The sequence below is a fragment of the Vicia villosa genome, linkage group LG5 (assembly GCF_029867415.1).
Source record: "Vicia villosa cultivar HV-30 ecotype Madison, WI linkage group LG5, Vvil1.0, whole genome shotgun sequence".
Classification (NCBI taxonomy): Eukaryota; Viridiplantae; Streptophyta; class Magnoliopsida; order Fabales; family Fabaceae; genus Vicia; species Vicia villosa.
Genome location: NC_081184.1, coordinates 160,751,260 through 160,775,785, shown reverse-complemented (window position 1 = coordinate 160,775,785; position 24,526 = coordinate 160,751,260). Strand labels below are relative to the sequence as shown.

General features: G+C 33.9%; 1 protein-coding gene across 1 annotated transcript; it reads left to right on the top strand.

Annotated features, from left to right (window-relative positions):
* Positions 1–10,508: 10,508 nt before the first annotated feature.
* Positions 10,509–19,038, top strand: LOC131603569 (protein BONZAI 1-like). The gene is made up of 16 exons (XM_058875927.1): positions 10,509–10,778; positions 10,883–10,930; positions 12,376–12,524; positions 12,619–12,667; positions 13,440–13,496; positions 13,800–13,985; positions 14,077–14,211; positions 15,149–15,210; positions 15,294–15,396; positions 15,474–15,588; positions 16,930–17,006; positions 17,080–17,217; positions 17,301–17,465; positions 18,128–18,241; positions 18,377–18,473; positions 18,556–19,038. The coding sequence occupies exons 1-16, from the start codon at positions 10,629–10,631 to the stop codon at positions 18,648–18,650; spliced, it is 1,740 nt and encodes a 579-aa protein (XP_058731910.1). The 5' UTR covers positions 10,509–10,628; the 3' UTR covers positions 18,651–19,038.
* The last annotated feature ends 5,488 nt before the right edge of the window (positions 19,039–24,526 follow it).

Below are 24,526 nucleotides of genomic sequence, written 5' to 3'. Positions count from 1 at the left end.
ATGCAAAGTTCTAAACTGGAGCTAAATTAGATGCTAATAGCATAATGGTATTTTATTGTATCACAAAGAGTTTACATTATTAACTATTGGCATTCAAGAAATTGAATAATAGAGAATATTGAAGTTTTATTATTGAAATTATCAAAAACTTAGTGAATACATGTTACAAGAGAGTCTATTTATAGACTGTGCTATTTACAAGAAAAAAGGGAAAACTGTTACATAACTGTAACGGCTATAAAAGAGTTACTTTAGAATTAGCTTATGTTAATAGCCTCCCTCAAACTGGAATGGATGTCAATCAATCCTAGTTTGGTAACATGGCTGGAAAAGGGTCCTGAGTGTAGTGACTTCGTGAAAATGTCCGCTGCTTGATTGTTGGAGTCAATAGGCATTAGATGGATAGTTTGGTCTTGTATTCGATCTCGCACAATGTGGCAGTCGATTTCGATGTGTTTGGTGCGTTCATGGAATACAGGATTCGTTGCAATTTGTATTGCGCTTCTGTTATCGCAGTAGATTACAATTGGTTTGGTGACAGGAATGTTGAAGTCTTGTAGCAGGGACTTTAGCCAGGTGGCTTCACAAGTAGTGTTTGCCAATGCGCGGTATTCGGCCTCCGATGATGAACGGGAAACTGTGTGTTGCTTTTTGCTTTTCCAGGATATTAGAGATGTGCCCAGGTAGAAACAGAATCCTGTGGTGGATCGTCTAGTGAGAGGGCAGGAGCCCCAATCTGAATCTGAAAAGCCAGTGAGAAGCAAGTTGTTATTCTGATTGAAGTACAGTCCAAGTGCTGGAGCATTCTTTAGGTATCGCAGGACCCTAAGAGCAGCCTGCATATGTAGTTCTGTGGGTGCAGCCAAGTGTTGGCTAAGTCTGCAAACAGAAAAAGAGATGTCAGGCCGTGAGTTTGTTAAATATATTAACTTACCAATGAGGCTTCTAAATTTTGTTGGATCAAGCATTGGTGTGTCAGTGGCAGTGTGAAGCGTGTGATTCGGATCCATAGGCGTTGAAGCCGGTTTTGCAGCCAGAAGACCTGTTTGTTGGAGCAGATCTAGGCAGTATTTACGCTGGCAGAGGGATATGCCAGAATCAGTTCTAGAAATCTCAAAGCCTAAGAAATACTTTAAGTGGCCAAGATCCTTAATGCTGTAAGATGTGTCCAGAACCTGTTTTAAATTATTAATCTCATAGATATCGTTACCTGCAAGAACCAAATCGTCAACGTATACAAGAATAACTGTAAATGAGGTAGTAGATTTCTTGATGAACAATGAGTAATCAGATTTGGATTGAAGGAAACCTAAGGTTATGAGGGTGTTGGTTAATTTAGTGTTCCATTGCCTACTAGCTTGTTTGAGACCGTAGATGGATTTCTTTAGCTTGCACACAAGGGTCTTGTTTGATACTTTGAGTCCGGGGGGAATTTTCATGTAGACTTCTTCGTCTAAGTCGCCGTGTAAAAAGGCGGTGTTAATGTCAAGTTGGTGTAAAAACCAATTTTGACTGGCAGCTATGGATAAAAGAAGTCTTATGGTTGTCATTTTAATAACCGGACTGAAAGTGTCATGGTAATCTACTCCCTCGGTTTGGTTAAACCCTTTAGCTACGAGACGAGCTTTGTACCTCTCAATTGTGCCGTTGGCTAGGAATTTCAATTTAAAAATCCATTTACAGCCTATGGCACGTTTGTTATGAGGAAGGGGGGTTAAGTCCCAAGTGTGGTTGGTAATGAGGGATTGGAGCTCATTGTCAATGGCTCCTTTCCAGTGTTTGTCTAGAATGGCAGTGGAATAGGATGTGGGTTCTGAGATAGAGGATAATTTGAGAGTGAAAATTCTATGATTATGAGATAAATTGGAGTAAGAGACAAAATTAGAAATGGGATATAGAGGTGTACCTGTAGGAGAATTGGATGAAGTAGTATGATTACCTTGAAGCATATGGCAGTGAAAATCTTGAAGGTAGGATGGGGTTTTGGATGTTCTGGTGGACTTTCTAAGGGTGGTGGGGGCATCAATGTTGGTGGGAGGGTTTGGTTGTGAGTTGACAGAAGGTATAGTGTCATTTGGCTGCTGAATGGGAGTATGTTGGTCAGAAGGTGGGGGACTGAGGCTGACAGTTTGAGGTGTAGGAGATATAGGGGTTTCATAGTCATCATGGTAGGGAATGTTGCTAAGGGGGAAGATAGGGTGAGGTGGAGTGGTGGTTTTGTCGGTTTGAATGTTGTATGGGAAAAGGTGTTCAAAGAAAACGGTGTCACGGGAGAGGAATAGTTGTTTGCTATTGATGTCAGACAAAACATGGCCTTTCACACCATGTTGGTTACCTAAGTAAATGCATTTGCGTGACCTAGTGTCTAATTTTGTTCTGTGCCTTTTAGAACTAGTACTATAAGCCAAGCAACCAAATGTGCGTAATGCAGCGTAATCAGGAGTTTCTTTAAAAAGTAACGTGAAAGGAGTTTTGTATTGTAACAGCCGTGAAGGCATTCTATTGATAAGGAAAACAGCATGTGAGAGGGCATGAGCCCAAAAATTTTTCGGTAAATGGGATTGGAACAGTAGAGCCCTAGTTATACTTAAAAGATGTTGGTGTTTTCGTTCCACAACCCCATTTTGTTGGGGTGTGTCAACACATGAAGTTTGATGAATGATCCCCTGAGTTAAGTAATATGATTTTAGAGTAAATTCGGGGCCATTATCGGATCTCAGAGTTTTGACACACTCCTGAAATTGAGTTTTAACATAGTTGATAAAAGATTTTACTAAGCTAGCTGTTTCAGATTTACATTTCATTAAAAAAATCCAACAGAAACGGCTATAGTCGTCAACAACAGTTAAAAAATATCTATGACCAAGCATAGAGGGGGTGGAGAAGGGTCCCCATATGTCCATGTGAATGAGTTCAAAACATTTATTAGAGGTAGTGTTGCTATCAAGAAATTGAATAATAGAGAATATTGAAGTTTTATTATTGAAATTATCAAAAACTTAGTGAATACATGTTACAAGAGAGTCTATTTATAGACTGTGCTATTTACAAGAAAAAAGGGAAAACTGTTACATAACTGTAACGGCTATAAAAGAGTTACTTTAGAATTAGCTTATGTTAATATACATAACTAGAATTGATGTCAAGAATATAATGCTCATGAGAATTGTATGTTGGTGGCCTTGGATCTCTCTAATTTACAATGATAAGTTTGAAGGAAATAATTGCCTCAAAGTCTCGTCATTGCTGGTCGTTTGTGAGAATGTAAAAAATATATGACTTTTGTCCTAAATGTAGATGGACATTGGTGATAAAAATTTATTTGTTAATACAGGAGCTTTTTTTTTTTTAGAATATACATCCAGATTGTTCAAAACCAAACCGGCCTAAAAGAAAACTGCAAAACCGAATGGAACTAAATTGAAATTGCAAAAAACTGCATTTGATTCCGATGTATTTATGTCATTTTCAAAGAGAACTGTGTGGTTCGGTTTGGAACCAAACCAAACCGCATTATGTTACAAAATCTTACTATCCACCATATATTTTTTAATTCTTTAGAGAAATTAATAAGTAGTGTTGTGTGTATATTGATATTTATTTTAATTTGCGTATAAAAAAACAAAAATTATTTATTTTTTATGTATCAAATTTTAAACTTATTTTTTATGTATCAACCGAACTGCATATTTTTTCTCTTGCAGTTCGGATGGTTTTTATTATCAAAACCGTCCAAAACGCACTGCACCGCGAACACCCTATATCGATCCATTTATGGAGAAATGTCAATATGTGTTGTTTCCTACATGCATGTTATACATTCCTTGCATTATTGGAAATTTCTAATTAACAAGAATAATTGCAATAAGAAATGGCTATAATAATCTAGTAAACTTACATACATGATACATGTTGAGAAATTACCACTTAATATCAGGTGTCGAAATTATGCCTTGCGTAATATTAAGTGAAAGGGGTTTTGCTAACACAATTTCTTCATCTTGTCAAGTTTAGACTCATGTGATATCAACAATTTTATGAGGTGATATCATAAATAGAAATGGAGTATCAATTTGAGGCTTATATAAGTTAAAACACCAGATGAAGTTTATTGCATTATTTTCATTTGTTTGATCAAGTGTCATAAAACTATTTGCTTTTGCACATTTGCACATGGTGCACTGTACATGATGAAAAGAAAGTACACTGATAATAATCACAATCTTTTCTTGTACTAGAACAATATGCACTGGCCTACTATGGGAAAGAAATGGTTTTTGATTCCCTGACTTGTCAAATTCCACAATAGTTAATGTGGTGCATGACAGCAAAGGCCACGTAAGCAATCTTTATGACATGCGTAGGACAACATAATGGTCAAAGAGGTTATTGTGATTTGTTATGATCAACTAGAAGATTAAACCAGGACAAAGATTCTGGTTTATTTTACCGTGAATTCTATAGGGTGGGAACAAGCATTAGAGTCTTTGCATGCTCCTTCCACGCGGACAGACACAATTATAACCTTTTTCTCTCCCACAGATTGTCCCATGGTTTGTCTGGTTGGTCTTTTTGTTAGCTACTGTAGTGCAAATATGAGTTGCAAATCCTTCTTTCACAATATATTTTGTAACCTCTGTCACAAAATTATTCAATGTTAATTTTTCATAAGTTGGTAGTAGTATCAATAAAACTATGATTGAATCAAGAAATAAAAAATCAATAAAACTATGATTGGTTGCGAGAAAAAGTGACAAGAGAGAATAAGATAAAATGAAAAACAAAATTAGAAGAGAGAAGTATAGGAGGATAGAATAGATTTAATATGTTATTTATTTTAAAATAAAGATAAGATAAATGAAAGAGAAAGAAGTGTATTTATTTTTTAAAAGACATAAATTTTCTTTAACTCAAAATTTAATATAAAACATTAAGACAAAAAATTGAACAAAAATTTGTGGCTTTAATAAGATTATTGTATTTTTATTTAACCTATACACAACATAATTAGCATATATTTCATTGCATATGAAACAAAAAATTTAACAAAAATTCATTGTATGTTTTTTAGATATGTTAGAAATGTATTAACCCCTCTTTACATCTTTCTTTTTACAGGGTGATGAAAGTCAACCAAGTTTAGTGTCAAAATTGTTATAGTTGTCTTCACAAATAGGTCTAAGAAGATTCTTACAAGTGTCATTTGATGCTCCATAGAGTTATGTCAGCTCTAATCAGGTGTACTTTTAAGACAACTGCATCTCAGGACCACAAAGTACTAGAACAATCTCCGTCCTTTACTATCTTGTAAGCTTCGATGTTAATGCATCCATCCGTCTTCCTGATCTAATGGTCCTCGGATGTTTTGCCGACTTCGACCTAATAAGATGCTAAGATGTGATCATTATGTAGACTTGAAATCGTTGGATCATTCATCGCATGTAGATGTTCTTGACTATCTTTCAGGACCATTGGATGAATTCGACGGTCCAATTTTTTGATCTAATGTTGGGTCTTATGCGCGGTAGGAGACAAGTTATTTGGACCTTGGCTCATATTCCCCATAAGCTAGACCAAACAAAGTCGGATCGTGCTTTGTTTCAATGTTCATTGAGTAGAGACTTCCTTAACAATCTCAATTGCGAGAGTGTCCCCTTTTCTATTGAAGTTTGGTGATGATCTTCTTTCAAGATAGATTGATCTTCAAGGAAGAGATTGCGCACCCCTGAGGCTTCCTTGGAATAATCGCGTCATCTTACATACCCGACTTGGCTCGATAAGCGGTTGAAAGATTAACATGTGTTTACTCGTGCAATTCCTTGGTTAAAATAATTATTCCTTATTAGGTTTGGCAACAGTGGAAATTTTTTTTATCAACTAATGTTTGTTACTTTTTAGAGACAGGCGAGGCTGTCGTCCCTAACCATTTCAAAGGGTTCAATTTATGGTGTTATTATGTCTAAAAGTTATCACAAGGAGACAAGACATTATGTAACTATGTGCTTGCAGGTATAAAGTTGATAATCCCGCAAAAGATCCTCCCATAATTTTTATTGACGACAATAATTATTGAAGTCACTGGAAATAGCTTTCAACTCTTTGATGATTATGACCTAACTAGAGAAACATCTCAAGCCTCATTAAGGAAGTAGACTAAATATTGAAGTGCTTATATAATTTATGCATCTAGCAAAGAATCTTGAAGCCTCAGAATAATGAAATAAAGGAAGTGAGAAAGTCAGCTAGGTTGTGTCTGTGTGTATTTGTTTGAGTGACCAGAGTTTTGTAAAAGTGAGGAAATAGCTCTTAAGTTCTACGGAAACTCGCACACTCACTTAAAAGACTTTTTCTAGCCATTTTATATCTTAAAAATGTTTTCAAGACAAAGTCAAGTGATTAAGAAACTGTCCTCTATCTTCTAAAAGTTTTTTTTACCTACCCAGTCGATTAGGAACTTTTTGCAATCGATTGGAAAAACTATTTTTAACCATTCAATCATTTGGAGAAGGCCTAAACATTAGCAGAACGACTAACAACATCTTAATGACTTGTAACAACACTGTATCCTTCCTTTCATTTTAAACTTTGGTAATCAATTATTTTGAGGGCTTCCAATCGATTGGAGCAAGATATCAATCGATTGGCTCATCAGTTTTGCTCATGTATCATTTCTTTTTTTTTTGGTTTTTCCATCACCTATATAAAAGATGATCACATCCTCTTCATTTCACACCACTTTCCAAAGTATTACATTTTCTTTGAAATTTATGTCTCTTTCTCTCTCTAGAAATATTTCTTTGTCACTTAAGTTGCCTTACTGATTTCGAGTGAAACTTTACTTGTGAGGAAGAATTTGAAATTGGTCATGTCGTTTGTTTAATTCTTTAGAGTGTGCACTCTTGGGATATTAAGTTTAAGTTTGGTTCATGAGTTAAACCAGTCATAAAATATCTCTTTTGATTTCTAGAACTTCGCTGGAAAAAGTTCTGTTTTGGTTATTGAGATAAGATTGAAAATCTCTAAAAAGGTTCGTTAGCTTAACCTGTCGTAAAAGCTATCTTTGGTTGGGGATAAGTATGTAAAAACTCAAGATTAAATTGTATTAAGGTTCGTGGGCATAACCTATAAAAACTTAAAGTTTATAATCAAAATCTCAAGAAGATCTCTTGAGAATAAGACTAGACCAACATTCGGTCAAAATTGGATAAACATATGGTACAAACTCTTTAACTCTTAACCTCTTTAATTTTTACTATTTACTTTACTATTTTTATCTCCATTTTGATTAACTCTTTGGTTAAGAAATTGCAAACAAAATTTCAAGTATGATTAAGAAAACCTCTAAATCAATCGTGATTTTTTTCCACAATTCACCCCCCTTTTGTGCTTGAAGTCACTTGTTCAACAAGTGGCACAATAACCTAACTCCTCTTAAGGACTAATTGTCTCAGGAGAAAAAATATCTTTAAGTTGTTCACTAAATAAATATCTATCCCATGACGGAGAAAGGTACGGTTTGTGGAAAGATAAAATGAAAGTTTTCATAGAATGGATGGATTGTGGTATTTGGAAGGTTGTGAAAGAAGGTCCATTTGTTCCTACAAACGATGTCAATGATGTTATAGTAAACAAACTTGAAAAAAATTGAATCAAAGATGATAAAGAGAATGCGAAGCGCGATTTAAAAACAAAAACTGTCATCATTACTGCTCTCGGTCTTGATAAATTTTTGTGAGTTTCTCACTACAAAACTACAAAAGAAATGTAAATCAAAGATGATAAAGAGAATATGCAGCACAGTTTACAAGTTTCTTTAAGATTTGAGGATCAAATTCAAAGTTTTTTTTTTCTTTCAAATTGACATTTGTATTGTGGAAGAGTATTAGTGATCAACTCTTGTATTAAATATCAAAATCTTTTATTCCATTGTTATCAAAACTATAATTGGTTAGCAACTCCAACTCATTGCATGACCATGGCTTTATAAAAAAGCACCATATAGTTTTTTTAATCAAAGTATCAATATGAGAATTTCACATTTGCAGTTTTTTATATGTGTGAACTATTTTTATGAAATTTCAAAAAGTTAAGGGATTGATTTCAATCTGAATAAAATAAAATAAAATAAAGGCCAAGTTATCAAAGTTAAAAAAATAAATATTATTTATAATTTAATTAGAAATTAGTTTACAAAGTTAAAAAAATAAAACATAATCAATTTGTAAAAGAGATTAAAGATAATGTACTAAGTATATAAAATAATTTTATCCAATAAAAATTTATCGTTCGGCCACATCATACCATTAACTTGTAAATATCTATGTGATTTGACAAAATATAATTATTAATTAATAGTATCTTATATTGTCAGTACATCTTCTATTTCTGTGATTAATATGTAAATTTTTAAACACATTATCATTCTTGCATAATTTCAAAGGGTTATATAGATTAATTTTCTATTCACACCATATAGTAACAAAAGAAATTTAGAATTTTAATTTTTTTGGTGACATTTAAAATTCGTTAAACTTAATTTTAATAAAATAATTTATAAATTAGTTAATTTAGAATTTTTTACTTATTACTCAAACAAATGCTTTTGTGATCATCATCACTCTTCTTTGTTAAACCATTTTTTTTCAACTCATTTACCTTCTTCAAAAGCAAGTTAACCTTTTCTTGGGAACGTTCTAATATCTTCTCATCATACCAAAATAAAAAAAGAACACCCTTTTCTTTCATGTAACTGAATGAAACATAAAAGAAGGTGAAAGTTAGAAATTCTCCATAATTTTTAGAAGATGAATAATACTAAAAATTAGAGATTTATATGTACCTTGTATAACCTATAACCTTAGAACCTCCGACCTGAATTTTGAAATGTCCACGAAGTTGCAAATGGTGAATCAAATCCACAATAATATTACATCCTTCTCCTCATAGAATGAGAAGAAGAACTTGATATTTACACAAATTCAGAATCTATTACAAAGGAGAATAAGAGTTAGGACACCATGGCGGAATTTGATATACTTTTTGAAGAAGAAAATGAAAGAGGACTTGAAAAAAATAAGATGTCAGAACTTGAAGAAGACATAAATTTTAAACTTTACGAAGATAATATTTTTAATTAATATATTATATTTTTGTATTATTAAAGCTTTTAGTTTGTTTTTTATTATTTAAAAATAACCTGACAACAAAATTAATGACATCAACATTTTTTTTAAATGAATATGAAAATCAAGGTGAAATCTAAAGTGGACCATCTATTAAATCCCTCATGGGTGAGTCATTAAATTAAACCGTCTGATTATATCAATGGACAAGATTTGTCAAATTTTAAAATGGGACAGATATATTTGATCACACACTTTCATAAAAAAATCTGAAAACATTTTTAACTCAGTCAATGTTTCACAACATCGTTCACCCTTTTTCCTCCTCCAAAATTAAACAGAAAAATGTAAATTCCACATCAGGACACAAAGGGTAAAAGAATCCATAATAGACAAGACAGAAAGAACACCTCCACATCAAAGTTCCTCTTATAAACGCTGACACAACCCAACAATTTACATACAACTTTAAAATTGAAAATTTTGCAGTCATGTAAATAAAGTATGTAATTGAACAATCAAACTCTCCTTCACACAAAGAACTCAATTTTATGGATGACTCACTCAAGCTATTGAACAAAAGCTTAAGAAGGCTTACATACTTGTTTTAGATTTTTATAATATAGCAATTATGATTTTCCAACTTTAGCATGGGAATTCCAACAAAATTAAAGAAAACAAAAACACTAGAATGAAAAGTTAAGCAGCGGACATACAAGTTACTGATAAAGAGCTATATTCATAATAGTTTTAGGGGCAGTTGACATTGTTGCTGTCCAATCGGCGCAGACATAAAAGTAGAATTTTGATATGGAATAAAAATGGAAGATAAAGGAGTTAATAAATTGTATGTACAAATTTAATTATGATCTCATTTTATTTTTAAAATTAACAAATTTAACCCTTTTTACATTTCTGTCATAAACATAAATTTGAAGTAGTTAAGTGAAAGAGAAAGGGAGGTAAAAGAAAGAATTAACTTTATATAAACTTTACTTCCCTTCTCGCATTGGAGCAGTGATATGTGAGAGAAGCCGAAAGAGAAGAGGAAGGAAATTAATTGTGTGTGGCAATTTCTTTGTATTCTCAATTTGCTTTATGATAAATCTAAACCGTTCATCTAATCTTATGGTATAGACAATTGGTTTCACCGGTGAGGGACTCAATTGAGCCCTCACCTTAGAAGTCACCGAAAATCAAAACTTTTAAAATAAAAATAAAAATACTAATTTCATGAATTAGAAAAAAAATAGTAACCATAACTGCAATTTAGCCTAAATTTTTTTAAAAATGAAAGAATTACATTAAGTTAAAAAATCCACACTAAAAATTGTTAAAAGTTTTCAATCAATATCTTTTAATAGAAAAACGCGTTTCTTTATTCTTTTTCTTTCAGTTTCTCTTTTATCTTTTTGTTGATAAATTTCAATTTCTCCTCCTAATGTATTAATCTGTTTTCGTCTCTAGTCTTTTTCCTTTCAATTACGACTCATTCATTTCAACGCCATGGGAAATTGCTGCTCCGATATCGCCGCTGGTCGCTCGGCCGTCGGCGGAACAGCCGGCGGTTTACTCAATTCAGCAAACGCTCCCAACGACGCCGTCGATAACTTCTTCAAGTCTCGCGGCTACCAAGGTCTCTTCTCACAGATCGAGGTTCTCACTTTCTTCTTCATCTAGTTTCTTTCACTATGCTACTATACGAACAACTTCAATTACTATAATCGCATCTAGTTGAAAGAGCTTTTTCCAATTTGCAGTTGTCGTTTTCTGCTTCTGGATTGCGTGATCGCGATGTGCTCTCTAAGGTTTGTTGTTTTCACTCTTTCATGAATCTCAAGTTCGTTTAGTGCTTCTCAAAGCTTCAATTTAATCTTTATATACTCTAACTGTCGTTAATTAATAATAGTAATAAAGAAGAAACTCAACTACTAGAGAAATTAAGCGCGGCATTGAAAACTGTGCATATAAAATTAGTCAAGAATCAAGATAAGGAAAGAAATGCGTAGTGTTGAATCAAACTCCTAAATATTTCATTATTATTAAGCTCTGTAGCACCGACTCCTCTAAATAAAAGCTTTATCAGTCAGTGTCGGACCGACACTTGTGATTATGTTTATTAATCATTTTTTTCAAACTATTACCGGTGTCGATGTGTCGGTGCTGTGTTTTCAGTGTCTGTGTTTCATAGTTAATAAGTGATTGCATAGTACATGATTGTATTCTACTCCAAGAAATCATACGGGGAGCATTTAACTCTTGAGAATTGTGTTGTGTTATATATTGTCAGCGCGCTATCGACAATCCAGGTTAGCAGAATTTCCTATTTGGAAGAGAAACATCTGGAGGATCTACTTGTTCGAAACTGAAAGAGCCGTGAAGTAGTGATGGAGTATTGGAGTGCATTCACATGATTAGAAGAAGTTTTCATCGAGTACTAAGATGATTCCAGATTGAGATTTGTTGTGTTTGAAAGAGAAAATAGTACCTAGGAATGATCCTCATATGAAGATCACAGAGAATCTAGATCATAAGGAAAATTCTGGCCATAACTGGTGTTGTCAAATAGTGGCTATATCAGTGCTATAAGCTATAGCGTAGTGGAATTTTAATGAACCGCTATTGTTAGTACAAAGTGTTGTCAAATAGAGACTATAACATTAGTTTAGCGAAGTTTGAAAACTTCGCAGACGAGATGTGCTCTTGAAGGTTGTTATTTTAAGTTTTAATGCAACTCTTCCATTCTTGAATCTCAAGCTTGTTTAGTGCTCCCCATAGCTTTATTCTCATTATTATTATTGCTAATAATAATAATTATGGAGAAACCGAACAACTAGAGAAATTTAGCTGCGAGGACCATAGAAAATTCAGATCAAAAAGAAAATTGAAGCCACATGCAATTAATTCACTTGGAGAAAAAAAAGAAGAAGCCATCTCTAGTCTCCAAATAATTTATAGTGAGCAAAATTGGAACATATCATCTCAAACATGAAAAACATAACAACTCCCCTTTTCTTCCATGCAAGATGAAAATTTGGTTGTTGAGTAGCCTTACATCATTTTAGCAAGTGAAAATGTATTGAACTACTAGACCCTATTAACATAGTTAAACAAATACAACAGGTGGATTAGAGGCTGCTGTAAATTGTCCTTTTGTAATTTGTTTATTTATACTGATTGTCATCCTTTAAATAAAATATTATGTTTTCAATGGCTAATATTCTCATTATTCAGTTGCATGATTAATGTGTAGAGTGATCCAATACTGGTTCTTTATGCAAAAGGAAAAAATGGAGCACTTGAGGAACTTGGCCGGACAGAAGTAGTTTTGAATTCATTGAATCCGACATGGATTACTAAACAAACTCTCATTTACCATTTTGAGGTTGTTCAGGTTTTAGTGTAAGTTTAAACATTCGTATTTTTACTTCAAACAAGGTATATAAGCGTTTTGCTGTTTCACCAGGAATTGTTCTGTAAATTTCTTTCATCACAGGTTTCACGTTTATGATGTTGACACTCAGTTTCACAACGCAGATGTGAAGGTATAAAGTTTAATATGTTCTGCAAATCTAAGTTTTTGATAGATAGACATTTGGATATACATTTTTGATTGAAAAATATAATAACCTTCTAACTGTTTCTGAGAATTTCTCCTTTTACTAAGATGCCTGACCCAACTATTTTAAGAATCCTGTAATCTAATTTGTAATAATTTATAGAATGCAAAAAGTGTAAATATGTTGATATACATTTTTTTTATCACATAACTGTATAGATTTCAAAATTATTTTACGGATCGATTTATGTTTTTGCATGCCAGTTATGGTTCCATTATTTTTCCTCAGAGACTCTTACAAACCTTTTTTAGTTCAAGATTTTATTTAACGATGGTAAGTTGCATGCAAAATGCTGCTGTGGCTACCCTTTCTGTGTGAATGTGTAAGTTTATAGGTCTGCAGCATTTTAGGAGAGAAGCAAAATTTTATGCATGTTTAACAAACATGAATTGTGGAATATGGTTTTTTAATAACTGCTATTTACACAATCAGATTGACCACTTTCTTCTCACATCATTTTTTTGTGCTTCACTAGAAACAATTAAACCTTACTTAAAATATATTCCTAATGGTTCGGATTCTGCACAATTTTCTCGTAAGGTTGTTCATTGTTCAATAATCATTTCCAAGATATTAATTTGCTATATGGACCCTGTTGCTTGTTTGATATATATATATATATATATATATATATATATATATATATATATATATGATATACAAGTTCAAATTGTAACTATTTGGTTAACTTGTGCAGATACTTAAGCTAGAAGAACAACAATTTCTAGGTGAGGCAACATGTGCATTATCTGAGGTAATTTAGAGACTGTTCACCTTTTTGGGAGTGATATTAGACAACTAAATAAAAGTTCACTACTCAATGTAGCTGTATCTTTATGACTATTCACTATTGAACACTTCTATTATTATTTTTTTCTCTCTATGGTGATTGAAAATGCACAACTTTTCAGTTTTTATAGTATTAGGTAACCACCATGCATATTGTAAGTTTTTGAATCCAAGAAGTGCATACTCAATATTCTTTACTTTGTATTACTGAAAAATATTAGCATCCCAACAATTGTACCCATCAACATCAACACTTTGACCTGTGCAGATAATTACAAAGTCTGATGGATCATTGACATTAGATTTACTCAGACAAGATTCTATCAGATCTGGCGACTCCCAAAAATGTGGGAAGCTCAAAGTGCATGCCGAGGAATGTGTTGGCTCAAAGACTACAGTAGAGATGATACTCAGGTGTTCAGATTTGGAATATAGGGACCTCTTCTCAAAGAGTGTATGTGCTTATTATTAGTGTTGCTGTTGTTAGTTAAGCCTTATGAGGAGCATCAGTTATTACATAAAATATGCTTTTGTTTGTCTTGAAGGATCCCTTTTTAATAGTATCAAAAGTTGTGGAAAGTGGTGCCCATATTCCAATTTGCAAAACTGAAGCTATAAAGAATGATCACCACCCAACATGGAAGTCATTATTCTTGAATATTCAACAAGTAGGAAGCAAGGTATAAAACTTGAATCTGAATCCTATAGAATGAGGGGTATACTTCGAAAAATATGCAATTATAACGGTTGGCTGGATAATCAACAATATTAAAAACTTTATAGTCTATTATAAATGTGTATATATTTTACTTCAATCTTAACCATTTTTTCCAATCAACATTTATAACCTACCGTACACTTTAGTGTACCTGCCTGTTAAGTCTTAGAATTGTGGTTTAGTCTGACGCAACCTTGCAAAACCGGTGTAAGATGAGGATTTCCCCCTCTATAAAGATATTTTCAGGCCATCACTTGTAAGGTGAGGATTTCCCCTACTTGTAAACATATTTTCAGGCCATATCCTTTCCAACGTGGAATTCTTAATAAGTAATAAATTTATATAACTTCACAGTGATATTCTATCTAATGAAATTTAGGCAGCCTGGAAGAGAGAAGAGGGTGAATTGTTTACTAGTGGGATTGCAACTAAATGTGATCTAAAAACACTCACATAAATATTCAAATTTTAGGCCAAGTATAGAACTTCTAGTACAAACCCAGACAAATAACACTACTGAAAAAATTCCAGTATTCTAATATACTTTCAGTTTACAACTAAGCATACCCCGACTAGATGGCTAGAATCGGTATAAATTTGGCCGAATTTGAGAGAAAAAGAACTAACAAGTGTGAAAGTTATACTAACCGATAGTAGCATCTGATCTAGAGTTTTCTAATTGCTGAAGATGAGGAACAATCAACAAAGAAGGAGAAATCCATTGAGATTGATGAATAAATTGGAAAATCATGAAGACACAGGAGGAAACTGTAAAACTGATAAAGAGATAGACATTTTTAACATTTGAAACAGATAAACAGATGTCAGAATACCAAGTTAATTTTTATTGACACCGGCATAGTTGAAGCTATCTCATTCTTTATTTTCATTGCTTACAGGAAAGTCCTTTGATAATAGAGTGTTACAACTTTAATAGCAGTGGCAAACATGATTTGTTGGGGTAATTTTTGCCTGTTTGTCATTTCGTCCCTTAAATCTATTTCTGGGCTGAAATGAATATTAGAGTTTATCCTATTTTATCAGAAAAGTGCAGACATCTTTGGTAGAGTTGGAGAAGCTCCATTCTGGTGGCCAAGGAGAAAATTTATTTTTGCCTGCTGCTGCGGGTCATGATTCTCAGGCCAAGGTTTTATTAAATTAAAAGCTAATTTCAACCATTAATTCCTCTGTTTTTCCCTAAAATCAAATTTAACTATGATAAAGGTTTTGAAGAGCCGGCTATTTGTGGATAAATTTTCTGAAAGCATCCAATATACTTTCCTGGATTACCTTGCTGGGGGATTTGAATTGAACTTCATGCTGGCCGTTGATTTTACAGGTACTCCATATATCTTTAAGCTTGTAATACCAAATTATTTTCTGGATTGTAATACTAATAGATATTTTGATCAGACTTTTGTTTATAACAATCAAAGTGATGGGAATGAGATAATAATATCTATGATTATCGTATTTGTAATATGGGAATTTGTTTTTTAGTTATTTGAATCTTAGGATCTGTTATTACTTATTGATGTATATCTTGTTCCCATCTCGGATTTGGATTCTATGAATGTTAAGTTTAGGGTATTTGTTGATAAATCAAGTTATTTTAATCCCTTACATGTATATTGTAGAATATTCAATCTGACCACTAAAATTTAACTGTAAGAAGTTCTAGTGTTTTTCAATTTTGTTCTTGCTTTTTTCACAAAAAAGAAATATCATTTTGATTCTTAACATAGCTAATTTTGTTGACTTTGTTATTTCTTGGAAAACTTAAATGAGAAGAAGTCATTTATTTAACTTTTTTGGAAGTGTGTCACTGACAGGATTGTTGCTCTTTGACCTTTCATAGTTACTTGTATATATTATGACTTTGTTAAAAAGTTTTTCCAATAACCTTGCATTGTAGGATTGGGTTTGCAAAGTTATTCTTTTAATGGTAGGACTATATGAGGTATCGATATTTTTTATTGATTAAAGGGGATTAGAATTATGTCCGGAAATCTTAAGTTCAATATAATTTAGGGTAAAATGTATTTTTAGTCCCTACAAAGTCAAGAGGTCTAGTCCCTAAAAATAAATTATTCTTTTTTAGTCTCTATTTGCCTTTTATAGGCCTTATTTTGAGGACTAAAAGTATCCATTTTTCGCAAAAAGTTTTCAAAATAAAAACTATTCTTAAAATTGCAATATTATAGAGAACTAAAACTTTACTTAAGGTTTTTTAGGGATTAAACTTGAAAGCTCGTAATTTATAGGGACTTAACATATTTAACCCAATAATTTACTATTATTTAGCTTCCCCATCCTCTAATTTATTGGTGAGCTAGTCCCTAACTTAATAATAAAAAGTTCATCCTTCCTTCTCAGTCCTCACTAGTGCTTAGTTTCCAGTTTGCACTAGTGTACATGGCAAGGTGGAGTAAGGCTCCTTAAGGGAGCATTTGTGGGTTCCCCAGAATGCTATTCCCGAGGCCACTATTGCCTCTGTTGACTGCTGATATGAGGTTGATCCTCTCCCTCCTTTTCCTTCCTTTCTTCCCAAACCCCTATTCTTAGGATTATGAAATGACATTATATGACATGGTTTACACTTCAATCTGTCATGACGGTTATGTATTGGATGACAAGGATGCTATACATTTTTATGGGCTAACCTCTTCTTGTTTACCAGCTTCAAATGGCAATTCACGCCTTCCAGATTCCTTGCATTATATTGATCCTTCAGGACGGCCAAATTCATACCAGAGAGTAAGAAGTTATTTTTGGTTTGAATTTCCACTACTTTATTTGTTACTGATCCATGTTCTATGAATATTTTTAGGCAATTATTGAGGTTGGAGAGGTGTTACAGTTTTATGATGCCGACAAGCGATTTCCTACGTGGGGATTTGGAGCACGGCCAATTGATGGTCCAGTTTCCCATTGTTTCAACTTGAACGGAAGCAATAATTACTGTGAGGTGAAAATGCTAAATCTGATCTTGCCTTTGTTGCTATATTTATATTTAAATAGTTTAACCATTACAAGATTCTGTCATTGCAGGTGGATGGTATTCAAGGAATTATGATGGCATACACAAGTGCTCTGCTTAACGTTTCTCTTGCAGGACCAACACTTTTTGGACCTGTCATAAATAATGCTGCACTTATTGCCAGCCAATCTGTAGCAAATGGTGGTAGAAAGTACTTTATCCTGTTGATAATCACGGTAAGAATTAGAATATGCAGTTTTCTGTATAATTGAAGTTTAGTATGTGGAATGGTAATTCCATATCGTGCTGAATTGAGTCAATTCCACGTCATGAACATTTTTATGTTTTTTGCTTATTAGCAAGAAAAATCATGGAAAAGTTATTCTATTGAACCAGAAATCACCCCTTCCTCAGATAGGCAGGATTGGTGATTCGCTCCATATAATGAATTTAAAGTTCTTTTCCTAAACAATCCCTTATTTAATTTATACAATGATATTCATCCTTTTGAAATTATACTTCTATTTCCAACCTACTCTTCATATCTCACAATTGGTTTTAAATTCCATATTAAAATTTGAAGATTCACTATTCTTCAAATTTTAATATGGAATTTAAATGATTATGTAAATACATGATAAAGAAAAATATAATAATGTGAAATACAAAGATGTCATTAGAAGTATGGAGGGTTTTAAAAATATTGTATAAACATTATTCTATACACTACATGGGAATGAAAACTATGGTTAATGTATCCATGTTAGACCAAGGCGTATCTATATTTGCCTTTCACACCCAAAAAAATCTATTCCAACTCCTGAGAACTTCAAAAAAAAAATTGCAACACCTTGCATTTTCCACTGCCGGTGCTAATGTTTAATTGGTATCCTCATAGGATGGAGTAGTGACAGATCTCCAAGAAACAAAAGATGCACTCGTTAAAGCATCAGACCTACCATTATCAATCCTTATTGTTGGTGTAGGAGGAGCTGATTTCAAAGAAATGGAGGTATTTAATCCAATGTGTATGCTCTTTAGTCTTTACTATTGAGTTATAATTGTTTGGCATGAGTCATTTACCTGCATGACAGGTATGTAATGTCCTCTCGGGGCTTTTATGTAGTTTTGTTGTTCAATGTTACAGATCTTGGATGCAGACAAGGGGGAAAGGCTTGAAAGTTCATCTGGGCGTGTTGCCTCACGTGATATAGTCCAGTTTGTTCCATTTCGAGATGTTCAAAGTAGGTACTCAGTTTTCAAATTATGACTTCTTTCAAATGGTCTTGAACTTATCAATCTTCTGTAAACTTCTTCAAATTGCAGGTGGTGAAATTTCAGTAGTTCAAGCACTTCTAGCAGAATTACCTACTCAATTTTTAGCTTACATGCGGAGCAGAAATATCCAACCAAATCTCTAGTTTTGTAAAGATCTTACATATTCAAAATATCATATTCATTGATCATTGTGCATGTTCAAGGCCCCTTTTACATTTTTACTCTATCTTAAATCCATAAGTTCGGCCAAAGGGCTGAGAACTCATGCTTTGTGCTAAATGCCAATTAAAGGGTCAAGAGAGGTTCCTCGGTCAGCTGCTTTATCTTCATGTCTGCCCGTTCAAGCCTTTTGGTTGGAATGTCCTTTTCCTGTGTTGTTGCTTTTGGGGTTTTTTCTGGTTAGTTAGGATCTGAAAAAAGTTTTTGTACAAATTGAAGTTTCTGTTTTCTTGTAGTTGAGAAGGCAAAATTTCTAGTCCTACAGTCTACATCGAATCTGGAAATCCAATATAACTGAACTACTTTTTTTTTGTTTATATATAAATTTTTATCATTGAGTAGAATTCTATATAAATCTTGTTCAAGAATGAGTCTCATAAAATAGAGCACTGTGAGATTGGAGAAGGAACTCGTTGCATCTCAATTACAAACACAATAATTACTTCTTGCATGGGATGGTTAACCAAACTACTACCTCCGGTCCCAATTATAAGAAAAGATTCCCTTTTTAGATACATTACAACATATTGTCCAAATACATTATTTATTCAATGTATCTTAAAAGAGAATATTTTCTTATAAATGGGACCAGAGGGAGTATATAAGAAAAACCATTTTCAAATCCAGTGTCTATTAATTAAACTAATTTTTTTTCTTGAAGCTGGTTTCTAATTTTAAAAACCTGTTGGGATCAAATTATATAATCTTAGTTTTCTGCAAGGGCAAATTATTTTCTGCCGCATGTATAACCACCATATCTTTGACAAACTTTTTTTTTGTTATTTGAAAATGCAACCACCGTATCTCCCAAGACTAACAACTGTATCTGCATCCACCTTGATGAACTCTTCTCGAAGCTCAGATTTTTCTGTTTAGCAGCAGCATCTCTCACTTGCCGCAAGTTCTTGTAACTTGAACCCCATGCCTCCATATTATCGGTGTGGTCTTATGACTGAATATAGCTTCGAAGAAAGAGAATTGTTAATCTCACCCTATGTATTGAAAAATCATCATCCCAAAAATCGAAAATGTCCTTTAGATTTTGGAGATGTATCTCTGGATGCATCATATGTATCTCTAAATCGCAATCAAATTGAGCAGTATTCCGATGTTGTACAAAATTGTCTTTGGAGATGCATCTCCGTAACAACTTAATCTACATCTCCTGTAAACGTCACAAGAATTGTTTCGGAGATGCTCAGACAAATTTGACGATACATGACTATCTCCATAAAACTTAACCAACAACCCCTTAACTTAATCTACATACAAGATAGTAATTTTCTATATTTTACTTAGAGATGCCCAAATAAAAAAGATAGTAATTTTCCGTATTTTACTTAGAGATACTCAAATAAATTTGACGATACATGACTATTTTGTATAATTTGAATCACACTTTTGGAATAATCAAAATGGCATATATACGTTAATAAATTCATAGGACACAATAAAGTCAAATCCAGAGTATAAAATATATTGTATAACAGAAAATAATGTCAAAATAATATAAAGATTATAAACTACTGTGTATGACAGATTGCGCCTCCTGACAGATTGCGCCTCCTGTTTTTACGTTGTCTTATGTATTGCAGTGCATCCCCCATCATGACATCTATAACGCCCTTCACTGCAGAGCCATCCGAAAATAGTCTGTTGTCTATACCCGCTTGCCCAATCTCCACCATACGACGACACTTAGACAATACATCAACAACATGATCAGCCATAACATACTCATTATCTAGTATCTCCTGATGAGCTGACCTAGGTAGATCTTCCGAGGCCTCAGGTACTATATAAGGATGTGACACCCTGAAGAACCATCAGATGTAGTTGTATACAACACTCTAGTCACTATGCGTTGGGGGTACTCCATGCCTCATATGGTACCATATGAAAAAGATAATCATGAAAGATGGTATCTATATCCCGACATTGCTTTGGTAGAGGAGGAGACTGTGAAGGGTCTCTAGGAATAAGCTGCATGTAGCCAATCTTCCTCATAATGCGCTCAGGCAAATAAAGATACGTCAAACCTGAACCGCAAACCAACCAACCAAATTAGAAGGCAATGTCGTCCAATGGACACGTCTCACGGTGAAGGATATTCGTGTTGAATTGTATATCCTCTGTTAAAATGTGGTCAAGATACACTTTATATGGATGTGTTTCCTAGTTCCCTTAGAATGGGGCGAATGCCACAACACATGGCATATTCTTAGTGTAGGTCTGCAAATATGACCATCCAGATATGTGCAGAAAAGTGAGAGATCCAAGCCTGAAAATGGTAAGTTTACATAATTAGTAAAAGATGCAAAAATGGATGTATATTTGGAGTATTACGAAAATGACACAGTGATGGAGAAATATTATCGTCAGAAGTGTGATGCTGCTTGTAACTTGTTTTGTCTTCCACATACAACTTTCGCCTAACTTAGATTACAAGTATACTAAATAAGTTCCCCCCAATTGTACTAATGGACCCACTCGAAGTCATCAAAGTATAACAAATATACCACATCGATATATGTGGAACTCTTGTCCACGAAGATGGTTGTTCCAATCAAATACAACAGGTATGCTCTAAGAGCACTACTCTATGGTGCACAACCTACTGAGCATCACCAGTAGCTTGCACTGCATTAAGCATTTGATGTTTATACACCTTGTCCAGGTATCAAAACCTAACATGAGCCCCTCGAGTGGCTTCTAATTCTATCATGCCTTCCTATGGGACAACTCCAAGATAGTCTACCATCATATCAGTGCCTCATCTTTGTTGATCTCGCCTTGATCTAAGAATATCTCTCTGATCGGAAGATGCAGCAGGCACGTCACATCATCTAGTGTGATAGACATATCACCATGTGAGAGATGAAATGTTGACGTATTAGAGTGCCATCTCCCCATAAATGCGGACAACAAACCATGATTAAGAGTATGATAATTGATCCTGCTCAAATATATCATCTCGGATACCTGCAACACATCCATAAACCATAACTCATTAGGCACCTCCAGATTCTTAATCTCCCGACCATGGTTTTATGAGCTTTAATGCATCTTGCTATTGAAATAAAAATAAACCATTTTCAAACTTGTCTTGTCAAATTAAGATGAAGATATATTTTTCATTTAATTTTTATGGCTTACCTCTCAATTTTAGACATGTTTGGTAGTATGGTCCGAGTATAGAGGCAACAATGATAATTTAGATTGGCCTCCTCCAAACCCTTGCGGGGCCTCGGGTGCCTCTTGTGGGGAGTCGGGTGCCTCCGGTGTGTTAGTAGGTGAAACATGTCTTCTACGAGATGACGTAGCCGGAGATGCATGAGCCCTAGATGTCTACCGCTAGAAGTCAATGCTACGTCCTAGAATTCGATGCCTCCGCAATGACCGGGCTATAAGCAACGACCAAGCTAGAATCGATAGGTGCCTGGGAGGGTTGGGATCTTTCCCTCCGCACTGATGTATGATGCATAACTCTACGTGCCTCAATCTATATTTCCTATTAAACATAATCCCTAAAAAAAACACAACCATTAAAAAAATTAAACATATCTGATTATGCAAAAAATTAAAGACAGACAATTTCCGAAAATACATTTTGATTTTACGGAGATGCATCTCCATAAGGTTTTGCAACTAAACCATACGCCAATGGCGGACACATAAATAGACCTAACCTCCAAACTAATGCATTTATCAATAAAATAACATATCAAATACATTGTTAATATAAACGATCTATCTAAACTACCTATCTATTACATAACCTAACGCTCAATTTCTACTTATGTTGATGGAAAATGAATTTTTTTTATAAAAATGATTTTTTTTTATCAAATGTGACTGGAGTTTGATGTTGAATGAGATCTTTGATCGTTTTTATGTTGATGGAATAAGATTTGGAAATGTCTTGAATGATTTTGAGTGAATGTGAGTTGAGATATTTTTGGAGATGAGAGTTTGAGAGTTTGAGAGTATTATGAGAAATGAGAAATGAGAAAGGGTCTTGGCACTCTTTTGATTAAATATTATCCTATGATGCATCTCCGTACGTAAGAAAAGCAATCTAGATGTTTAAAGTTCACGAAGATGCATCTCCGTAATTTCTTTTAACAAAGCCTAAGGCTTGAATATGAAATATTTGTATTTTTGGTGCGTCCGGAGATGTATCTTTGGAATCTGAGGGTATTTTTAGTTTTTTCATAGGGTTGTTTACTGGTTATTTTGGTGAACAAAGATAATTTTGATTTTACGTAAGGGATTAAACTCGAAAATATCTTTGGATGAATTGTGCAAAAATTGCTGGTTTAAAGCACATTTGAAAAAGAATGTCGAAGTGAAAAAAAGAAAGGTAATTGCAGTAAATGAAACAATGAAAAATAAAAATAAAATTGAATTTATAAACGGAACGCAATTGCATGCATTGAGATTCCAATCACTCATTTCTCGCTTACCCTTGGATACTTTGAGTATTTAAAATTTGTGTAAAATTGCGGACCCCTAATCCGACAAACATGCATTACTTATATACTAGTTCTAACAATCGTAAGCAACAGTCGATTTGCTAAAGTTTGACACCTCTCCATTTCCATGCATTCTTTTCCTTTGACAAGTCTACAGGTGTTCTTCAACAACTGTTTGATCTTATACTTTTACATCTTAATTTGACAAAGGTTTGTAATTGTAGTAGTAGTAAAACTAAAAGTTTTCCAAATTTCAGTAAGTCCCAAAACTTGAAACTATCTCATCTTCGACTCATCCCTTGTTGATATTCTCATTTTGACCAAGGTTCCTAGCATCGCTCGACCAAACATAGCTTTTCAGATAATCTGTTTTAAACCTTATGATTGAAAATAACCTTTTTCGACTAGGATAAAACCAAGGTCGATTCATCACATGACTACAGGATTATAATTAATCCTCCCATTCGTCTTTGTGTCAAAAATATGAGGTAATAAGGTATGGTAGAAATCTACAGGGAGCCTTTAGCAATTCCCTTAAAGAAATTAGAAATTGTTTTGGGCTTTCCCAATGGACAAATAAGGTTGATCTAATTCAAGTGGTCCAATCAAGGAACCCTATAGAGAGAATATAAAACAAGTAGACTCTCATATGATGGTGTCATACCAAATTCGACCTACTTGCTCAATACTGGTCATCGGATCTAATTAGATGGTCATCTGCATTTCATGACTGGTCCAACGGGAGCGATTTTAATCGATGCATACACTATACACAAATATTCATTAATTCACTCTATTAAAGTTACACCTATATGACTTTATTGCCTTGAATGTTGGAGTGTTAACCTTGCATGTACACCTCACTCCACCACATCAAAGACCCGTATCACCGCACCAGAAGAACTCCTTCTCTTTACTTCCCCAAACTTTGGTTTCATATTCGATGTGGACATTGTATGTTGGTGTCGACTTTTGATTCTCACAATTTTCTATGAAAAATCACTGAATCCTACTAATGTTCCTCCGCAACCGTTTCACCATTTTCTGTCTCAATTATTAATTAACCTTTTCACAGACAATGGTATCGTCCAAGCAAGCTTCGATAACCATGCATCACAATGCCAACTCCGTAGGTGAAGTCGTTCCTCTAGTCCTTACTCCCGCAAAAGAGATTTCGCCTCCTCCTACACGGGGAAGTCAGTTTAGTCCTAATAATCACGCCAACTGTCTCATCTCCTCTGACTCCAATTCTCCCCCTGTCGGTTGAGGAACCTTTTCATATTTCTAACATCCACCTTAAGGCCAAACATCTAAACAACCTAAAT